Source organism: Mobula hypostoma, chromosome 1 (genome assembly GCF_963921235.1).
Source record: "Mobula hypostoma chromosome 1, sMobHyp1.1, whole genome shotgun sequence".
In the NCBI taxonomy this organism is placed as follows: domain Eukaryota; kingdom Metazoa; phylum Chordata; class Chondrichthyes; order Myliobatiformes; family Myliobatidae; genus Mobula; species Mobula hypostoma.
In genome coordinates, this window is record NC_086097.1 from 105,175,149 (window position 1) to 105,197,010 (window position 21,862).

The 21,862-nt window shown below is 41.7% G+C and overlaps 1 protein-coding gene across 3 annotated transcripts in view; it reads right to left on the bottom strand.

The window, feature by feature from the left end:
* znf106a (zinc finger protein 106a) overlaps positions 1 to 21,862 on the bottom strand; it is a 138,005-nt gene that overhangs the window by 9,562 nt on the left and 106,581 nt on the right. For all 3 annotated transcript variants that reach the window (XM_063054475.1, XM_063054487.1, XM_063054483.1), the window contains 3 exons: positions 21,118 to 21,234; positions 4,703 to 4,894; positions 4,308 to 4,370 (listed from right to left, as the gene is read on the bottom strand). In XM_063054475.1, the coding sequence (XP_062910545.1) occupies positions 4,308 to 4,370; positions 4,703 to 4,894; positions 21,118 to 21,234 (372 nt within the window). The remainder of the gene's footprint in view (positions 1 to 4,307; positions 4,371 to 4,702; positions 4,895 to 21,117; positions 21,235 to 21,862) is intronic.

The window sequence follows — 21,862 nt, forward strand, 5'->3', positions numbered from 1 at the left end:
TTTGGACTGTGGGAGATAACTGAAACATCTGGAGAAAATCCCTGTATTCCATGAGGAGGACGTACAGTCTTCTTACAGATGACATCAGAATTGAACTGCAAAGGCCCGAGCCGTAAAAACATCACATTAGCCACATGCTGCTGTGATGCATGGAATAATTTTCAACAAATAGCTTGTTCTCACTAATTTTGATGAAAATAGTTAAACTGAGCAGTTCACCACCTTAAAGTGAAGTGGCCCTTGTCTTTAACTCATTGCCAGCAGTTACAGTATTCATGATAATCTAGTTTGACCTTTTCCAGTTCATTTGTATTCATCTTCACAGGATAGGGAGCGGAGGGGAGCTTGGGGGAAAGAGGGTCACTGCACCTTCTGCCACCATTTAGTTTGGAGCGACTTGGAAAGGACTCACACAACACTGGAAACAAAGCAGCCTATCGGCCTGTGACCAAGATGACAGTCAGTGAACAGTTCAGGAAGATTGTGTTCCATACACAGAAACACAGAAAACCTACAGCACAATACAGGCCCTTCTGCCCACAAAGTTGTGCCGAACATGTCTCTACCTTAGAAATTACTAGGCTTAACTATAGCCCTTTATTTTTCTAAGCTCCATGTACCTATCCAAAAGTCTCTTAAAAGACCCTATCATATCCACCTCCACCACTTTCTAAGTAAAAACCTTACCCCGACACCTCCTCTGTACCTACTCCCCAGCACCTTAAACCTGTGTCCTCTTGTGGCAATCATTTCAGGCCTGGGAAAAAGCCTCTGACTAAACACATGATCAGTGCCTCTCATCATCTTATCTCTCTAGCTAGCTATCCATCCCATAGAATGAAGATGGTTCCTTTCAGTCAGTTAGTAGGGTGGTACCACACTCCTCAGAAAGGAACAGTGAGTAGGGGGTTACACAGGTCCAGATCCACCCTCTCGACATCCCCTCCCAGATCCAGCGGCATGGTGGGGTCCAAGACGGCTGGGGGAAGTTCTGTTCCAGTGAATGGCCAGACCAAGTTTCGATGAAAGGGATGCCCTTTCCGCGCTTCACGGCATGTGTTTGCTAGATGGCCGCTGACTCTACGAGAGGGTTCATCCGCCCTTTGACAGGTTTTTCGTCCTGCAGGGTGTCTAGCCACCCTCCCCATCATCTTATTCACCTCTATCAGGTCACCTCTCATCCTCCGTTGCTCCAAGGAGAAAAGGCCGAGTTCACTCAACCTGTTTTCATAAGGCATGCTCCCCAATCCAGGCAACATCCTTGTAAATCTCCTCTGCACCCTTTCTATAGCTTCCACATCCTTCCTGTAGTGAAGCGACCAGAACTGAGCACAGTACTCCAAGAGGGGTCTGACCAGGGTCCTATATAGCTGCAACATTACCTCTCAGCTCCTAAATTCAATTCCATGATTGATGGAGGCCAATACACCACACGCCTTCTTAACTACAGAGTCAACCTGCACAGCTGCTTTGAGCGTCCTATGGACTCGGACCCCAAGATCCCTCTGATCTTCCACACTGCCAAGAGTCTTACCATAAATACTATATTCTGCCATCATATTTGACCTACTAAAATGAATCACTTCACACTTATCTGGGTTGAACTCCACCTGCCACTTCTCAGTCCAGTTTTGCATCCTATCAATGTCCCGCTGTAACCTCTGACAGCCCTCCACATTATCCACAACACCCCCAACCCTTGAGTGATCAGCAAACTTACTAACTCATCCCTCCACTTCCTCATCCAGGTCACTTATAAAAATCACGAAGAGCAAGGGTCCCAGAACAGATCCCTGAGGCATACCACTGGTGACCGACCTCCATGCAGAATATGACCAGTCTACAACCACTCTTTGCCTTCAGTGGGCAAGCCAGTACTGGATCCACAAAGCAATGTCCCCTTGGATCCCATGCCTCCTTACTTTCTCAATAAGCCTTGCATGGGGTACCTTATCAAATGCCTTGCTGAAATCCATATACACTACATCTACTGCTCTACCTTCATCAATGTCTTTAGTCACATTCTCAAAAAATTCAATCAGGTGCGTAAGGATGACCTGCTCTTGACAAAGCCATGCTGGCTATTCCTAATCAAACCTCTCCAAATGTTCATAAATCCTGCCTCTCTGGATCTTCTCCATCAACTTACCAACCACTGAGGTAAGAAGACTCACTGGTCTATAATTTCCTGAGCTATCTCTACTCCCTTTCTTGAATAAAGGAACAACATCCACAACCCTCCAATCCTCTGGAACTTGTTCTGTCCTCATTGATGATGCAAAGATCATCGCCAGAGGCTCAACAATCTCCTCCCTCGCCTCCCACAGTAGCCTGGGGTACATCTCATCCATTCCCGGTGACTTATCCAAGTTGATGCTTTTCAAAAGCTCCAGCACATCCTCTTTCTTAATATCTACATGCTCAAGTTTTTCAGTCTGCTGCAAGTCAGAACTACAATCACCAAGATCCTTTTCCACAGTGAATACTGAAGTACTCATTAAGTACCTCTGCTATTTCCTCTGGTTCCATACACACTTTCCCACTGTCACACTTGATAGGTCCTATTCTTTCACGTCTTATCCTCTTGCTCTTCACATACTTGTAGAATGCCTTGGGGTTTTCTCATCCTGCCCACCAAGGCCTTCTCATGGTCCCTTTTGGCTCTCCTAATTTCCTTCTTAAGCTCCTTCCTATTAGCCTTATAATCTTCTAGATCTCTAACATTACCCCGGGCCAGATGGTCTGCATCCTAGAGTGCTTAAGGAAGTAGCCCAAGAAATAGTGGATGCATTAGTGATAATTTTTCAAAACTCGTTAGATTCTGGACTAGTTCCTGAGGATTGGAGGGTGGCTAATGTAACTCCACTTTTTAAAAAAGGAGGGAGAGAGAAACCGGGGAATTATAGACCGGTTAGCCTAACGTCGGTGGTGGGGAAACTGCTGGAGTCAGTTATCAAGGATGTGATAAAAGCACATTTGGAAAGCGGTGAAATCATCGGACAAAGTCAGCATGGATTTGTGAAAGGAAAATCATGTCTGACGAATCTCATAGAATTTTTTGAGGATGTAACTAGTAGAGTGGATAGGGGAGAACCAGTGGATGTGGTATATTTGGATTTTCAAAAGGCTTTTGACAAGGTCCCACACAGGAGATTAGTGTGCAAACTTAAAGCACACGGTATTGGGGGTAAGGTATTGGTGTGGGTGGAGAATTGGTTAGCAGACAGGAAGCAAAGAGTGGGAATAAACGGGACCTTTTCAGAATGGCAGGCGGTGACTAGTGGGGTACCGCAAGGCTCAGTGCTGGGACCCCAGTTGTTTACAATATATATTAATGACTTGGATGAGGGAATTAAATGCAGCATCTCCAAGTTTGCGGATGACACGAAGCTGGGTGGCAGTGTTAGCTGTGAGGAGGATGCTAAGAGGATGCAGGGTGACTTGGATAGGTTGGGTGAGTGGGCAAATTCATGGCAGATGCAATTTAATGTGGATAAATGTGAAGTTATCCACTTTGGTGGCAAAAATAGGAAAACAGATTATTATCTGAATGGTGGCCGATTAGGAAAAGGGGAGGTGCAACGAGACCTGGGTGTCATTATACACCAGTCATTGAAAGTGGGCATGCAGGTACAGCAGGCGGTGAAAAAGGCAAATGGTATGCTGGCATTTATAGCGAGAGGATTCGAGTACAGGAGCAGGGAGGTACTACTGCAGTTGTACAAGGCCTTGGTGAGACCACACCTGGAGTATTGTGTGCAGTTTTGGTCCCCTAATCTGAGGAAAGACATCCTTGCCATAGAGGGAGTACAAAGAAGGTTCACCAGATTGATTCCTGGGATGGCAGGACTTTCATATGAAGAAAGACTGGATGAACTGGGCTTGTACTCGTTGGAATTTAGAAGATTGAGGGGGGATCTAATTGAAACGTATAAAATCCTAAAGGGATTGGACAGGCGAGATGCAGGAAGATTGTTTCCGATGTTGGGGAAGTCCAGAACGAGGGGCCACAGTTTGAGGATAGAGGGGAAGCCTTTTAGGACCGAGATTAGGAAAAACTTCTTCACACAGAGAGTGGTGAATCTGTGGAATTCTCTGCCACAGGAAACAGTTGAGGCCAGTTCACTGGCTATATTTAAGAGGGAGTTAGATATGGCCCTTGTGGCTACGGGGGTCGGGGGTATGGAGGGAAGGCTGGGGCGGGGTTCTGAGTTGTATGATCAGCCATGATCATAATAAATGGCGGTGCAGGCTCGAAGGGCCGAATGGCCTACTCCTGCACCTATTTTCTATGTTTCTATACTTACATGGATGTTGTGAGCATGTACAGATTGGTCACTGGATCCACTGAAAACCAAGTCGTTTATCACCTGGAAACACACAACAAATGTCAGTACCTCTCTCTCCTCACTACCAGCATACATCCCCCACCACTAAACCCCAACATCCCCACTGCATTGTCATTCAAACTCAACTTTCACTCTCTGTACTCACCCTACCAGTCTCCCCCCATGAATCCTCAAGCTCTGAACCTGCTCCACTGCCTCACATGTCACTACACACACATGCTCCCAACCCAAACATACATGCTTTCAACCCACACACCCAACCCTGCCCTCCACACACATACACAGAGATACACTGTCCTGTACATATACAAGCTACGCTCCTCTGCAACCTCTCTTGGACCCTCCAGCCATACCTTCATGCACAAGACTGTCTTTGTGTGTCCTTCCAGGGTCCTGAGCAGTAATCCGTTCCTGGCATCACGAACGCTGATGGTGCAGTCATACGAGCCAACCAGCAGCAGCCTGCGAGCTCCCTCCTGAGCCGTTGCCAGACAACTGACTGCCCGTGGACCATGACATTCAAACATATCCAGTTGCTTGTTGGTCTGAGAACAGTGGAGTATAACACAAGACTTAGATCTGCTGAGGATGTTGCCAGGACTAAAGAGCTTGAGTTATAGGGAGAGGAAGGCCAGGCTGGGTCTTTATTCCTTGGAATATGAGAGATTAGGGGTCGACGTAATAGAAGTGTTTAAAATTACAACAGGCACAGATAAAGAGCATAGCAAGTCTTTACCTGAATGTAGGAGTTCAAAACTACAGGGCATACTCTCAGGATGAGGGTAAGATTTAAAAGGGGCCTGAAGGGCAACTTTTTCCACAGAGGGTGGTGAATTTCTTGAGGGAGCTGCCAGAGGAACTCAAGAAATCAAAGCAGCACTGGGATACGTACATAGAGGAGTGGGGCTGAGGTACATGGGCCAAATGCAGAAAATTACGACAAAATGGCTTATCACCACAAATTGGCATAGACTTATTCAGCTAAAGGGCCAGCATCTGCGGTGCATTGTTCTATTATTCTATCTGTACCAACTAGTCACAGAATTCTCCAGCTGGGCACACCACTGTTCCCATCAAATCCACACTGTCACAGTTTCCCAAACTATGAAAGCTTACTGGGACTATAGGACAATAACACATAGGAGCAGAATTAGGCCATTCAGCCCATCGAGTCTGCTCATGGCTGATCTCGGATCCCACCCAACCCCATACACCTGCCTTCTTGCCATATCCTACGATGTCCTGACCGATCAAGAAACTATCAACTTCCGCTGTAAACATACCCAGGGACTTGGCCTCCACCACAGTCTGTAGCAGAGCATTCCACAGATTTACTACTCTCTGGCTAAAAAAATTCCTCCTTATCTCTTCTAAAGGGTCACCTCTCAATTTTGAGGCTGTGCCCTCTTGCTCTGGATACGCCCACCACAGGAAACACATTCACCCTATCGAGTCCTTTCAACGTTTGGTAGGCTTCAATGAAATCCCCATGCATTCTTCTAAATTCCAGTGAGAACAGGCCCAAAGCTGCCAAACGCTCCTCAGATGTTAACCCCTTCATTCTCAGAATCATACTCGTGAACCTCTTCTGGACTCTATCCAATGACATCCTTTTTGAGACATGAGGCCCAGAACTGTTGACAATACTCTTTTGAGTCAGTATGGGTGGAAGTCAGGAACAGGAAGGGAGCAGTTACTCTATTGGGGGTATTCTATAGGCCCCCTGATGGCAGCAGAGATATAGAGCAGATTGGGAGGCAGATTTTGGAAAGGTGCAAAAATAACAGGGTTGTTATCATGGGTGACTTTAACTTCCCTAATATTGATTGGCACCTGATTAGTTCCAAGGGTTTAGATGGGGCAGAGTTTGTTAAGTGTGTCCAGGACGGATTCCTGTCACAGTATGTGGACAGGCCAACCTGGGGGAATGCCATACTAGATCTAGTACTAGGTAATGAACCAGGTCAGGTCACAGATCTCTCAGTGGGTGAGCATCTGGGGGACAGTGACCACCGCTCCCTGGCCTTTAGCATTATCATGGGTCAGTGAGGAAAGGAAAATTTTTAATTGGGGAAGGGCAAATTATGAGGCTATAAGGCTAGAACTTGCAGGTGTGAATTGGAATGATGTTTTTGCAGGGAAATGTACTATGGACATGTGGTCGATGTTTACAGATCTCTTGCAGGATGTTAGGGATAAATTTGTCCTGGTGAGGAAGATAAAGAATGGTAGGGTGAAGGAACCATGAGTGACAAGTGAGGTGGAAAATCTAGTCAGGTGGAGGAAGGCAGTATACATGAGGGTTAGGAGGCAAGGATCAGATGGGTCTATTGAGGAATATAGGGAAGCAAGAAAGGAGCTTAAGAAGAGGCTGAGAAGAACAAGAAGGGGGCATGAGAAGGCCTTGGCGAGTAGGGTAAAGGAAAACCCCAAGGCATTCTTCAATTATGTGAAGAAAAAAAGGATGACAGGAGTGAAGGTAGGACCGATTAGAGATAAAGATGGGAAGATGTGCCTGGAGGCTGTGCAAGTGAGCGAGGTCCTCAATGAATACCTCTCTTCAGTATTCACCAATGAGAGGGCACTTGATGATGGTGAGGACAATATGAGTGAGGTTGATGTTCTGGAGCATGTTGATATTAAGGGAGAGGAGTTGTTGGAGTTGTTAAAATACATTAGGATGGCTAAGTCCCCGGGGCCTGACAAAATATTCCCCAGGCTGCTCCACGAGGCGAGGGAAGAGATTGCTGAGCCTCTGGCTGGGATCTTTATGTCCTTGTTGTCCACGGGAATGGTACCAGAGGATTGGAGGGAGGCAAATATTGTCCCCTTGTTCAAAAAAGGTAGTAGGGATACTCCGGGTAATTATAGACCAGTGAGCCTTACGTCTGTGGTGGGAAAGCTGTTGGAAAAGATTCTTAGAGATAGGATCTCTGGGCATTTAGAGTATCATGGTCTGATCAGGGACAGTCAGCATGGCTTTGTGAAGGGCAGATCGTGTCTAACAAGCCTGATAGAGTTCTTTGAGGAGGTAACCAGGCATATAGATGAGGGTAGTGCAGTGGATGTGATCTATATGGATTTGTGGTGGAGGGAGTACATTCAGATTGGAGGATTGTGACCAGTGGTGTCCCACAAAGATCTGTTCTGGGACCTCTACTTTTCGTGATTTTTATTAACAACCTGGATATGGGGGTAGGTCGGCAAGTTTGCAGACGACACAAAGATTGGTGGTGTTGTAGATGGTGTAGAGGATTGTCATAGATTGCAGAGAGACATTGATAGGATGCAGAAGTGGGCTGAGAAGTGGCAGATGGAGTTCAACCCGGAGAAGTGTGAGGTGGTACACTTTGTAAGGACAAACTCCAAGGCAGAGTACAAAGTAAATGGCAGGATACTTGGTAGTGTGGAGGAGCATAGGGATCTGGGAGTACATGTCCACAGATGCCTGCAAGTGCCTCACAGGTAGATAGAGTAGTTAAGAAAGCTTATGGGGTGTTAGCCGAAGTCGAGGGATAGAGTTTATGAGTCGCGATGTAATGATGCAGCTCTATAAAACTCTGGTTAGGCCACACTACTGCGTCCAGTTCTGGTCGCCTCAATATAGGAAGGATGTGGAAGCATTGGAAAGGGTACAGAGGAGATTTACCAGGGTGCTGCCTGGTTTACAGAGTATGCATTATGATCAGAGATTAAGGGAGCTAGGGCTTTACTCTTTGGAGAGGAGGAAGATGACAGGAGACATGATAGAGGTGTACAAGATAACAAGAGGAATAGATAGAGTGGATAGCCAGCACCTCTTCCCCAGGGCACCACTGCTCAATACAAGAGGACATGGCTTTAAGGTAAGAGGTGGGAAGTTCAAGGGGGATATTAGAGGAAGATTTTTTACTCAGAGAGTGGTTGGTGCATGGAATGCACTGCCTGAGTCAGTGGGAGGCAGATACACTAGTGAAGTTTAAGTTGACTACTAGACAGGTATATGGAGGAATCTAAGGTGGGGGCTTATATGGGAGGCAGGGTTTGAGGGTCGGCTCAACATTGTGGGCCGAAGGGCCTGTACTGTGCTGTACTATTCTATGTTCTATGTACTCCAAGTGCAGTCTGACTAGTGTCTTATAAAGGCTCAGCATTATCTCCTTGCTTTTATATTCTATTCCCCTTGAAATAAATGCCAACATTGCATTTACCTTCCTTACCACAGAAACAACCTGTAAATTAACCTTCTGGGAGTCCTGCGCGAGGACTCCGAAGTCCCTCTGCAACTCTGATGTTTGAACCTTCTCCCCATTTAGATAATAGTCCGCACTATCGTTCCTTTTACAAAATTGCATTATCATACATTTCCCAACACTGTATTCCATCTGCCACTTTTTTGCCCATTCTTCCAATTTGTCCAAGTCCTGCCGCAACTGCATTGCTTCCTCAGCACTACCTACCCCTCTTCCTATCTTCGTATCATCCGCAAACTTTGCCACAGAGCCATCAGTTCCAATATCCAGATCACTGACAAACAATGTGAAAAGTAGTGGTCCCAATACTGACCCGAAGGACACAACTAGTCACTGGCAGCCAACCAGAAAAAGTCCCTTTTATTCCCACTTGCTGCCTCCTGCCAGTCAGCCATTCCCTTATCCATGCCAGTATCTTTCCTGTAATACCATAAGATTCTATCTTGTTAAGCAGCCGCATGTGTGGCATTTTATCAAATCCCTTCTGAAAATCCAAGTAAATGACATCCACTGCCTCTCCTTTGTCCATCCACCCTTCCACCCTGCTTGTTACTTCTCCAAGAACTCCAATTGATTTGTCAGACAAGATTTCCCCTCACAGAAACCATACTTTTTTGTAATATAATTTTTATTGAGTTTTCAAAAAGAATACATGAAAAGATAAAATCTACCCTCCCCCCTCCCCTTAACCCTCCCCCCCCCATATATATAGTCCTACCTAAAAAGAAAGAAAGAGAGAAAAAAGAAAAGAGCTGCCTGGGTGTTGGAAGGTTTCCACATGCTCCATGGGATTCAAAATAAATTTGGTATAATTATTCGTTACTTTCCCCAAGGGACCAAGGTCTTTATCGGAGCACTTAAATATGTCATCCTATCTTTTGTAAATAAGGGCGCCAAATATTCAAAAATGTTACATATTTATCTCTTAAATTATAAGTAATTTTTTCGAGTGGAGTAGAACTAGCCATTTCATTATTCCAACGATCCATACTTAAATACGAATCAGATTTCCAAGTAACTGCTATAGTCTTCTTAGCTACTGCCAATGCAATTTTTATAAATTCTTTCTGATATTTATTCAATTTAAGTTTCGGTTTTATCCCTTCAATATCACCTAATAGAAATAATACAGGGTTATGTGGAAGTTGAGTTCCAGTAATTTGTTCCAATAAGACTCTTAAATTTATCCAAAAGGGTAGAATTTTAAAACAAGACCAAGTAGAATGTAAAAAAGTACCTATTTCTTGATTACACCGAAAGCATTTATCAGATAGATTTGAATTTAATCTATTTATTTTTTGTGGTGTAATATATAATTGGTGTAAAAAAATTATATTGTACTAATCTAAGTCCAACATTTATTGTATTGACCAATTTGTTTCATCAATATTAATATTCAAATCTGCTTCCCATTTTTGCTTTGACTTATGGGTTCCTTGTTTAATTGTCTGTTCTTGAATCAAATTATACATACAAGAAATAAATTTTTTAATTTTCCCGTTTTGAATTAAAATTTCAATTTCATTAGGTTTTGGCAAAAACATTGTTTGACCCAACAGAAACCATACTGACTGATTTATTTTATCATTAGTCTCTGAGTTCTCTTGAAACGTCATCCTTAATAATGGACTCCAACACGTTCCCAACCACTGAGGTTAGGCTAATTGGCCAATAATTTAATTTCTTTTGTCTTCCTCTCTTCTTGAAGAAGAGAGTGATATTTGCAATTTTCCAGTCCTCCGGGACCATGCTAGAATCAAGTGATTCCTGAAAAATCATGACCAATGCATCCATTATCTCTACAGCAACCTCTCTCACGACTCTGGGACGAAGTCCGTCTGGTCCAGGTGGCTTATCCACCTTAAGACCTTTGAGTTCGTCTAGCACTTTTTCCTTTGTCATAGCAATGGCACTCACTCCTGCTGTGGATGTGGAAAAGAGCTTGAGGTATCAGTGAGAAGGGAAGACTACAATTTCAATTGTGTGTTGGGAGGAAGGAAGACTATTCAGTGAGAGAAGAGGCAGCTGTACAATCATTCAGTAGTAAAATGGAGAAGCCATGAAAATGACAACTAACACATAGAGTCATAGAGTTATACAGCACAGAAAAGTTTAGACCAGGGGTTCTCAGCCTTTTATATGTCACGGCCCAATACCATTAAGCAAGGAGTCTGTGAACCCCAGGCTGGGAGCCCCTGCATTACATGCAGGCAAATGGGACAAGCTTGTAAGTGCTCTATTCCAGATTTACTGACAGTGTGCCAGTAAGTGTGGTGCTGTACTGGGGTGTCTGTGAGTGCTGGCAGGGCGGGCCCATGGCTCTGAAAGCTCCTCCCACAGGAACAGAGGTTGGCGTAAAGTGGTATGGGGTGAGGGGCTTTTCTTAAGGGCAAGGCGGTAGGGGAACGGTGGTGGGCCACTGGCAAAATGAAGAATGGGGAGGGCGCTCTGCGTTCTCAGGGTGATGCAAAACTGACCTTAATGTGAAGTGGCAGTGGAGATTCCTGAGAATTGTGTGAGAATGAGGTGAATGGGAAGGATTCTAGGAGTGTCTGGATCGGGAGCAGATCCTGGTCTCAGCATCATGGGCAGGGAAGGGAGAACTCTTTCAACCGCATACGTGTTGGGTATGTGATGCCCCTTCTGAGGAGAGCTGCTCATTCCTCACGATGGAGAAGTGTGGTTTAGAAGCGATGCTCCAAATGTAACCTGTCTTGCTGGGAGGGGTGGGATCGGGCACCAAAAATTCACAGAGTGTGTGGGTAGGGGTTTTGGATTTGTGCTGATGAACTCTTCCCTCTCCACCAACCTCAGAAGATGATTCCCATCAAGTGAATCTGGGTCCTGGGAAACTGAGTCAAAGTTCTGCCTCACATGAGGCTGCTAAACAAGAAGCCATAGTAAAGATACTAACGATGGGCTGCCAGGCAGGAGGCAAAAATTGGCAATAAAGGGTGCCTTTTCTGGTTGGCTACCAGTGGCTAGTGGTGTTCTGCAGGAGTCAGTGTTAGAACAGCTTTTTTTTCACATCACGTGTCAGTTATCTGGATGACAAAAATGATGGTTTTATGACCAAGTTTGCAGACAATATGAAGATAGGTGGAGGCCAGATGATGTTGAGGAAGCAGGGAGTCTGCAAATGGACTGACAGGTTGCAAAGTGGCAGCAGATGGAATGTAGTGTAGGAATGTGTACGGTAATGCACTTTGGTAAAGGAATACAAGCATAGACTATTTTCTAAATAGGAAGCAAATTCAGAAATCAGAGGTGCAAAGAGACTTGACAGCCCTCATACAGGATTCCCTAAATGTTTACTTGCAGGTTGAGTTAGCAGTGAGGAAGGCAAGTGTATTATTAGCATTCACTTCGAGAGGACTAGAATATAAAAGCAAGGACGTAACCCTAAGGGTTTATAAGGCACTGGTCAGACTGTATTTGGAGTATTGGGAGCAGCTTTAGGCCCTGCATCTAAGAAATGATGTGCTGGCATTGGAGACAGTTCAGAGGAGATTCACAAGAATGATCCCAAAAATGAAAGTGTTAACACGTGAGGAGTGTTTGATGGCCCTGGGCCTGAACTCACTGGATTTTTAGAAGAACTGGGGGGGCGGGGAATCTCATTGAAACCTATTGAATGTTGAAAAGCCGAGACAGAGTGGACGTGGAGAGGATGTTTCCAATAGGGAGAACGTCTAGGGCCAGAGAGCACAGCCTCAGTACAGGACATCCCTTTAGAACAGAAATGAGTAGCAATTTCTTTATTCAGAGGATGGTGAATCTGTGGAATTCATTGCCACATATAGTTGTGGAGGCCAAGACATTGGGTGCACTTAAAGTGGAGGTTGATAGGTTCTTCATTAGTAAGAGCATCAAAGGACATGGGGAAAAGGCAGGAAACTGGGGTTGAGAGGGAAAATCTATAATGATCAAATGGTGGAGCAGAGGCAATGTGTCGAATAACTTGCCTCTGCTCAGTGATTCTGCAAAGTCGGTCACAAAGAATGAGTTGGGCCAAAGGGTCTGCTTCCGTGCTTTAAAACACTACAGCCTAAATGCTTTCAATCGGCTCACCACGGTCACACTCCCTAGAAATTCACCAAGCCCCTACTCCCAAAATCCCTGTAAACAGAGCAGTATCCTGAAATCACAGCTTAACACAGGAAGCCTATTCGCACACTTCCTGTAAATACATAAATCCCATTCCCATACTCCCAGTAAACACTGAGGCCCCATTGCTGCACTCACTGTAAATGCAACAGGACCCTATTCTCACATTAACTGGAAACTCAAAGTCACTGTAAGCACTGAGAGTCCATTCCAATGCTCCTTGTAAACTCACCAGGACCCCATTCCCACACTCCCTGTAAATTCCAGGGATCATATTCTGAGGCCCCTTGTAAATACACTAGGAACCCTGCTCCCCCTCAGTTACATAGAAACATAGAAAATAGGTGCAGGAGTAGGCCATTCGGCCCTTCGAGCCTGCACCGCCATTTATTATGATCATGGCTGATCATCCAACTCAGAACCCAGCCTTCCCTCCATACCCCCTGACCCCTGTAGCCACAAGGGCCATATCTAACTTCCTTTTAAACATAGCTAATGAACTGGCCTCAACAGTTTGCTGTGGCAGAGAATTCCACAGATTCACCACTCTCTGTGTGAAGAAGTTTTTCCTAACCTCGGTCCTAAAAGGCTTCCCCTCTATCCTCAAACTGTGACCCCTCGTTCTAGACCTCCCCAACATCGGGAACAATCTTCCTGCATCTAGCCTGTCCAATCCCTTTAGGATCTTATACGTTTCAATCAGATCCCCCCTCAATCTTCTAAATTCCAACGAGTACAAGCCCAGTTCATCCAGTCTTTCTTCATATGAAAGACCTGCCATCCCAGGAATCAATCTGGTGAACCTTCTTTGTACTCCCTCTATGGCAAAGATGTCTTTCCTCAGATTAGGGGACCAAAACTGCACACAATACTCCAGGTGTGGTCTCACCAAGGCCTTGTACAACTGCAGTAGTACCTCCCTGCTCCTGTACTCGAATCCTCTCGCTATAAATGCCAGCATACCGTTCGCCTTTTTCACCGCCTGCTGTACCTGCATGCCCACTTTCAATGACTGGTGTATAATGACACCCAGGTCTCGTTGCACCTCCCCTTTTCCTAATCGGCCACCATTCAGATAATAATCTGTTTTCCTATTTTTGCCACCAAAGTGGATAACTTCACATTTATCCACATTAAATTGCATCTGCCATGAGTTTGCCCACTCACCCAACCTATCCAAGTCACCCTGCATCCTCTTAGCATCCTCCTCACTGCTAACACACACTGGGGTCTTGTATCCCTTAATGTAGTGGTCACCAACCTTTTTAAGCCCAAGATCCCCTACCTCGGCCTTAGTGAAAGGCAGGATCGACCTACTAAATCGTTTAGTCACACGCATGCACACCAGGCAGAAAAGACCAGAAGTAAAACCCCGCAACCCAGAAACAATCTCTCTTTACAAACAGCTTTCAGTAGCTGGAGTATTGCTATATTACAATTATCTTAATTAGTATTACTTATTTTTATAATGCTCACATTACGCCTTTAATTCTATGTTCCATTATTTAATTTTATTTCAACACGAAAAATAAATGAATAAAAATTGACTGTTGCACTCAGTGTGATGACTGGGGCTGAATACTTTCTGCTAGTTCCCTGGAATTTGGCTCATAACTACAGACATAGCTACAGTCTGAGACAGTCTGTGAGGTGTCTGTCAGTAAAACAGCTCCTGTAGTTAGATTTCATAATTGTCATCCATTGCAGCACAGTGCCCTCGAAAACCTCCTGACAGATTGAATATTTGAATGGACAGTTTCCTTTGTTAGACTGAATGTTGAATCTGCCACGTTTTTCAGGTGTTTTGTATTGGTAAGCTGTTACTGAGACACTAGTATAAGTTTCAGAGGTACGCACTGTTTTTTGTTTCCCAGTTATTTACATTTGGGGAGTGTTGGAATTTAAAGGGGGAGAAGTGTTGTAATGTGAACATTATAAAGATAAGTTAATACAAATTAGGATAATGGCAATCTAGCAATTCTGTAGCTATGTGGCTATGGAAAGCTGTTTGTAAAGAGAGTTTGCTTCCATGTTGCGAGGTTTTACTTCTGGTCTTTTCCACTATGGTGCATGGCGGGGAGCTATACACATGCGCACTGGGCAAAAAGAACGGAATTAAAACCCCGCAACCCGAAACAATCTGTCTTTACAAACAGCTTTCAGTAGCCGGAGTATTACTATATTACCATTATCCTAATTGGTATTACTTATTTTTATAATGCTCACATTACAACAGTATTTGTGTATTTATTTTTTTTTTCCATTTTTTTCGGGATCTACTGGGAAAGTCTCAAAGATCGACCGGTTGGTGACCACTACCTTAATGTCTCTAAGCTCACATGTTTCCCCCAGAAAAAATATACTAACTGTAATATGTACAAAAAAAAAGGGAATTAAAAGTGTGTTTGGAAATTAATTCCACAATCTGAAAAATATGCTGGTCTGGTAGTCTGGCACCAAATTTGCAAGGGTATCGGATGATTGGAGTTTTACTGGGGGACTTCCGGTAGTGCTCATGGAGTGAAGTCGCGTTCTTGACTCGCTCCATTACCTCTGAGTTTTTATTCTTATGATCAGCTATATTTTAATTAACCATTAAGGCATCGACTTTTACAATACTTTGAAACAAATTGGGCTCTTCGATAATCGGATGTTTTTAAGGTCTGCTATGTCTAAGAATGGAAAAAACGGGAAGGACGGCAAACCTCCGGGTAGACCGAAAGGTACCGATTTCCCTCCGACTGAACCACCGGTGACTTTGAAAGCTATATCGGAGCTAATTCAAAGGGAAATTTCAACCTCTATTACGGAGCTGATTCGTGAGGAAATTTCAATTAGTTTCCAGAAAATTGCCGATTCAATCGAGAAGATACAAATATCTATTACGGAACATCAGTCGGCTATATCTGATCTTCAAAAATCCACGCAACAAAGTGAGCTCAAGATGGAGAAAATCGAAGAAACAATTAATGTAATGAAGAAGAAACTCGACTTTCTGACCTTCAAAAACTCTGACTTAGAATCCAGAATGCGACGGCAGAATCTTCGAATGATTGGGGTGCGTGAAGCTGTTGAATCTGATAACCCTATGAAGTATTTTTCTCAACTTTTAAAAGATGCATTTCCTACTGTATTTCCTGACCAACCACCGTTATTGGATCGTGTTCACAGAGTTCCATCATACTCGCCTAAGTCAGATAAACCTCGACATGTCATTTTACATTTTCATTACTTTCAAGATAAGGAGAAACTGTTTCGTTTCGTTCGATCTAAAGGTTACATTGATTTTCTGGATCTTAAGTTCCAATTCGTGGAGGATTTCAGTAAACCAATCCGGGATCAACGGGTTCGTTACAGATCTGTGATGTTGGAACTCTACAAGATGGATTTAAAACCAGCGCTGCTTTACCCTGCACATTTAAGGATTCGTACGTTGGATGGAGCCCTCCGTTTTTTTGAATCTCCATCGGATGCCCAGAGTTATCTGGATCAATTTTCACCTTCAACATCTTAATCGTAATTTTTAACTATCTCCGTTGATCGGAGGTTGTGAATTTGTCAGTCTTAATTTTTTTTTTGCCCTATATGGGCAGAAAAGTTTATTTCTGATTATTTAATATGGTTGCTAAATTTTCTTTTTAACTGCGTCATTGCTTTCTTTTTCCCAGGGGATTCTGGGTGGTTATTTCCTCACCGTCATTTTACGTATTTCCTTTGTGGCCTTAAATTTTGTAGTTTTTTAAATCTACTTTGTTCTGTAGGTTTTCATAACTAGTTTATGTTAATAATCTCATTTTTTTTGTTTTGTTTACTCATGGGTCTGGGGTTTGTTGCAGTTTTTTTTATATTTTCTGGCTTTTACTCGTTATATTATGTGTTTGTTTTAATTGAGTTACCTTTTTTTTTATTCTTTTACTGTTTTATAATTAGCTGATCTTTTTTACATTTACACTTTTTTTAGGGAGCGTATACCGGAAATCATGGGGGTAGTTTTAGTGCTTGCTTCTTTCGGGCTGGTCTGCGTTAGATTTAGCCTTGGGGTCATGGGGTGGGGGGTGGTGGGAGGGGCTTCACGTTTTAGTTTCTTTCTTCTTGGGCTATGTACATTATTGAAGTATTGGTTGCGTTCTTCTTCCCGGTATCTCTTATCTGTTCTGTTCCCTTTCCGGGTTCGTGGGTCGAGCCTATTGTCAATCCTCCTTGTTGCGGGTTGACTTTAGGGTTTATGGAGTCTATTATTAATTTTGTCTCCTGGAATACCAATGGTCTTAATCATCCTATTAAAAGGAAAAAAGTTTTTAAAGTGTTCCGGAGACTTAAAGCACAAATTTTATTTTTACAAGAGACCCATGTGCGGAGGGGGGACAGACTACGTTTTTTTAAATTCTGGAAGGGACAACAGTTTCATTCAAATTCCACTGCTAAAATTCGAGGCGTCTCTATTTTTATAGACTCCTCAGTTACTTTTATACAACATGATATTATTTCTGATCCGAATGGTAGATTTCTATTGGTTAGTGGTCTACTATTTAATAAAAAGGTAGTTTTGGTTAATGTTTATGCTCCTAATATGGACTGTCCGGAATTTTATAAATCATTATTCAATCAGTTCCCGAATTTGAATGAGTTTTCATTGATCTGGGGCGGAGATCTTAATACCTGTTTATCTCCAGCTTTGGACCGTTCGGCTCCTCTACGGACCTTACCTAATAAATCTGCAACTTTGATTAATTCATTCCTTTCTGATTCTGGGTCGACGGACATTTGGCGTTTTTTGCATCCTCAGGAAAAAGATTTTTCTTTTTTTTCACATGTTCACCATTCCTACTCAAGAATTGATTATTTCTTTATCGATTCTCGTCTTATTTCTTCAGTGATTAAATGTGATTATGACTCTATAAACATTTCGGATCATGCTCCACTTAAGCTTTCTATTAAAATTCTGGCCAATACACAAAATAATAGACAATGGCGTTTTAATTCGCTGTTGCTTCAGGACTCGGACTTTGTTAACTTTATGAATGAACAGATTGATCTTTTTTTTACAATTAACTATACAGAGGATATTTCTGTGAACATTCTTTGGGATACTTTTAAAACTTATATTCGTGGTCAGATTATCTCGTATTCTGCTGCTTTGAGGAAGAAGCTGAAGCAGGAGGAGTTGGTAATTGTGGACAAGATTAAGGAAATTGATAAGAAATATGTTATAGCTCCTTCTGAGGAGTTATATAAATAAAGAACTGAACTTCAAATGGAACACAGTTTATTACTTTCGTCCTCGATTGTAAACCAATTAAAGAAAACAAGAAGTGAATTTTATGTACACAGTGACAAAATTGGCAAACTGTTGGCTAATCAACTGAAGTCTAATTATGCTAAATCTCAAATTAATCAGATTTATAACCAAAATGACCGACTGATACTTGATCATGTGGGGATTAATCAAACCTTCTGTGATTTTTATTCTTCCTTATATCAATCAGAGTCTCCTCGAGATTCTAAATATATGAATGATTTTTTAGATAATCTAGACTTCCCTGAGATTTCACAGGATATGTCCTCTATGTTAGATACTCCCATTATCACGGATGAGATTAAGACTGTTATTTTCTCTATGAATTTGGGGAAAGCTCCTGGCCCTGATGGGTTTACCGTAGAATTTTATAAATGTTTCGCTCCTTCATTAATCCCTTGGTTCTGTAGGGTTTTTGAGGCTTCATTAAAACTTGGTAAACTTCCTGAATCTTTCAATAGAGTGTCAATCTCTCTAATATTAAAGAAGGATAAAGATCCTGCTCAATGTGCATCTTATAGACCAATATCTTTATTAAATGTTGATTCTAAAGTTTTTTTAAGTTATTAGCAAATAGATTAGAAAAAGTACTTCCTTTTATTATTTCGGAAGACCAAACGGGTTTTATTAAAGGTCGTTACTCTTTTTATAATATTCGCACACTGTTAAATATTGTTTATACTCCCTCACAAAATGTTCCTGAGTGTGTTATCTCTTTAGATGCTGAGAAAGCTTTTGATAGAGTAGAATGGCCTTATTTATTTAAGGTGCTTGAAATGTTTAATTTTAGTTCGAAATTTATATCCTAGATTAAACTGTTATATCATTCTCCTGTGGCCTCGGTCCGTACTAACTCTTTAAGTTCACCTTTTTTCCCTCTTTTTCGAGGTACTCGACAAGGTTGTCCTCTTAGTCCTTTATTATTTGATATTGCATTAGAACCTCTTGCAATTGCCATTCCAGAATCTCCAAATATTACTGGGATAACTCGGGGCTTAAAGTCCCATAAAATATCACTCTATGCTGATGACTTACTTTTATATATTTCTAATCCCCAAAAATCCATCCCTGCTGTTTTAGAGCTATTAGCACAATTTGGTCTTTTTTCCGGTTATAAATTAAATCTTAGTAAGAGTGAACTTTTCCCGATTAATAAACAACTTCCCTTATATCATAACTTTCCATTTAAATTGATTAATAATTATTTTTCATATCTTGGGATTAAAATTACTTGTAAATACAAAGATTTATTTAAGATGAACTTTTTACCATTAATTGACCATATTATTCAACTTTCATCTAAATGGTTTCCTTTATATTTAACTTTGATTGGTCGTATTAATGCAGTTAAGATGTTTTTTTTGCCAAAATTTTTATATATATATCAGGCATTACCAATCTTTGTTCCAAAATCTTTTTTTGATAAAGTTGACTCCAAAATTTCTTCATTTATTTGGCAAAATAAAAACCCAAGACTGGGTAAAATACATTTACAGAAAGCTAAGAGAGATGGAGGCTTAGCATTACCTAACTTTAGATTTTATTATTGGGCAATTAATATTCGACATATGAAATTTTGGCTACTTGACCAGGATATACTATCCATTCCTAAATGGGTAGCATTGGAATTACAATCTGTTCAGGGTTATACACTTGGCTCTATTTTAGGTTCCTCTCTTCCTTTTGATTTGAAACGCCTTAAACAGGTGTCTAACCCAATAGTTAAATATACCTTACGTATTTGGTTTCAATTCAGAAAATTTTTTGATCTTAACCAATTTGGGTTAGCGATTCCTATTTTAGGTAACATATTTTTTCCTCCCTCTTTTATGGATCGTGCTTTTCAAATTTGGAAGACTAAGGGTATTTCACGGTTTTCGGATTTATTTTTAGATGGTTCCCTTATGTCTTTTGAACAATTATCTAATAAATATAATTTATCAAGAATACATTTTTTTAGATATCTACAAGTTAGAAATTCCCTAAGTACTATACTTTCTTCCTTTCCAATGCTTCCTCCTACATACATTTTAGATACTATAATTAACCTTAATCCATGTCAGAAAGGTGCATCGGCTATGATTTATAATATTATTATGAAACTTAGGAAAGCTCCATTTGATAAGATTAGGGTAGATTGGGAACAGGAACTGGGGTTTATCATTTCCGTGGATGACTGGGGGGCAGATTTTACAATTAGTCAATACTTCCTCTATCTGTGCTAAACATTCCCTAATTCAATTTAAAGTTGTTCATAGAGCACATATGTCCAAAGATAAATTAGCTCGCTTTTATTCTCATATTAATCCTTTTTGAGATAGATGTTCGGGGCAGATAGCCTCCTTAACTCATATGTTTTGGTCTTGCCCTACTCTGGAAACTCTTTGGAGAGACATTTTTAATATTATCTCCAAGGTATTGAATATAGATATCTCTCCTCACCCTATTACTGCTATCTTTGGACTACCTAAAATTTCCAGTAATCTTTCTCCTTCAGCCCGTACAATGATTGCATTTCTTACTTTAATGGCGAAAAGATGTATCTTACAACATTAGAAAGAGCTTAATGCTCCAACTACCTTTTTTTGGTTTTCTCAGACGATATTATGCTTGAATTTGGAGAAAATTAGAAGCAATCTTTATGACTCCTCATTTAAATTTGAACAGACCTGGAGATCTTTTATTCAATATTTTCATTTAATGTAATATATACCCTTCTTGTTTTTTTTTTACTGTTTTTAATGGAGGTCGGGATTGAGGACCTGATTTTAAGTTTTTTAGCTCTGTTTGGTTTCAAGTTAGCCCATTGCTTTGCTTTGCTTTTAGTTAGTTGCACGGTGGGTTTTTTTTTGGGTTTTTTTTTTCCTTTTCTCTATTGATATATATATATAAATTAGTATACTATTATGTTACCTTGGTACGTTATGTTTAAATTACATTGTTTGTATCTTTTTTTTGTATTAATATCTCCTGTAATTTTATTATATTCTAACAGTGTATTAGTGCCTATATGGCTTACCTTTTTGTATACTTATTCAATAAAAAGATTTAAAAAGAAAGATTGGAGTTTTACCGTACCAAAGGGAATAAAACAGTAATGATAATACAGCAGCTAGTATCTGTAGGAACTGACCTTGACACTGAAGGTGAACACAGCTCCATTTGCTAGCCCAATGTATAAGATTCTCCACCGACTGTGTAGACTCAACACCCGGTCTGTCAATGTGAACTGGTCCAGACGAACTTTGGTCTATTCAAATTGGAAGGAGAATTGAAAATGAGATCTGATTATAGCAAAATCAATAGTAACAACAGCACGAGTTGTCCATGAACGGTAAGGTAATAGACTCCCCCTCATTCCCAGAATATAAAATGCAACGTGGAATGCACCCCATTACAACTGGAAATAACACCAAATCTGCACCAGGAGCTGATCAATTCCTCAAGGCTCTCTTTGCCACACACTGCCATTGGGCAGTGTTGGTGCTAGTGCTAACTACCAGCTGGACAGAACATGATCAGCAAGTGCCCAACAACCTCCAGACAGCAGGATTTGCCAGTCCGGCAATGGCTGAGAGTTGTCTTGACACAGCATCCTGGATAACATGATTCACAGACCAATGGCTGCTGCTGCTGTTATGTCACAGTGACTATGGAAAAGAGTAGTGTCGATGCTTCGGGCCAAGACCCTTCATCTGATGATGACGATGTAGTTCTGATGAAGGGTCTTTGGTGAAAGAGTTCACAACAGAGATGCACAGCCTGAAAATTTAAGCCATAACTCTTACACAGGTCAGACATTATTTAATTGAATGAGGGGCTGGGTGAAGGTCAACTAATCCCCAAGACTGTTGGTATTAATGAGAGAGCTGAATAAT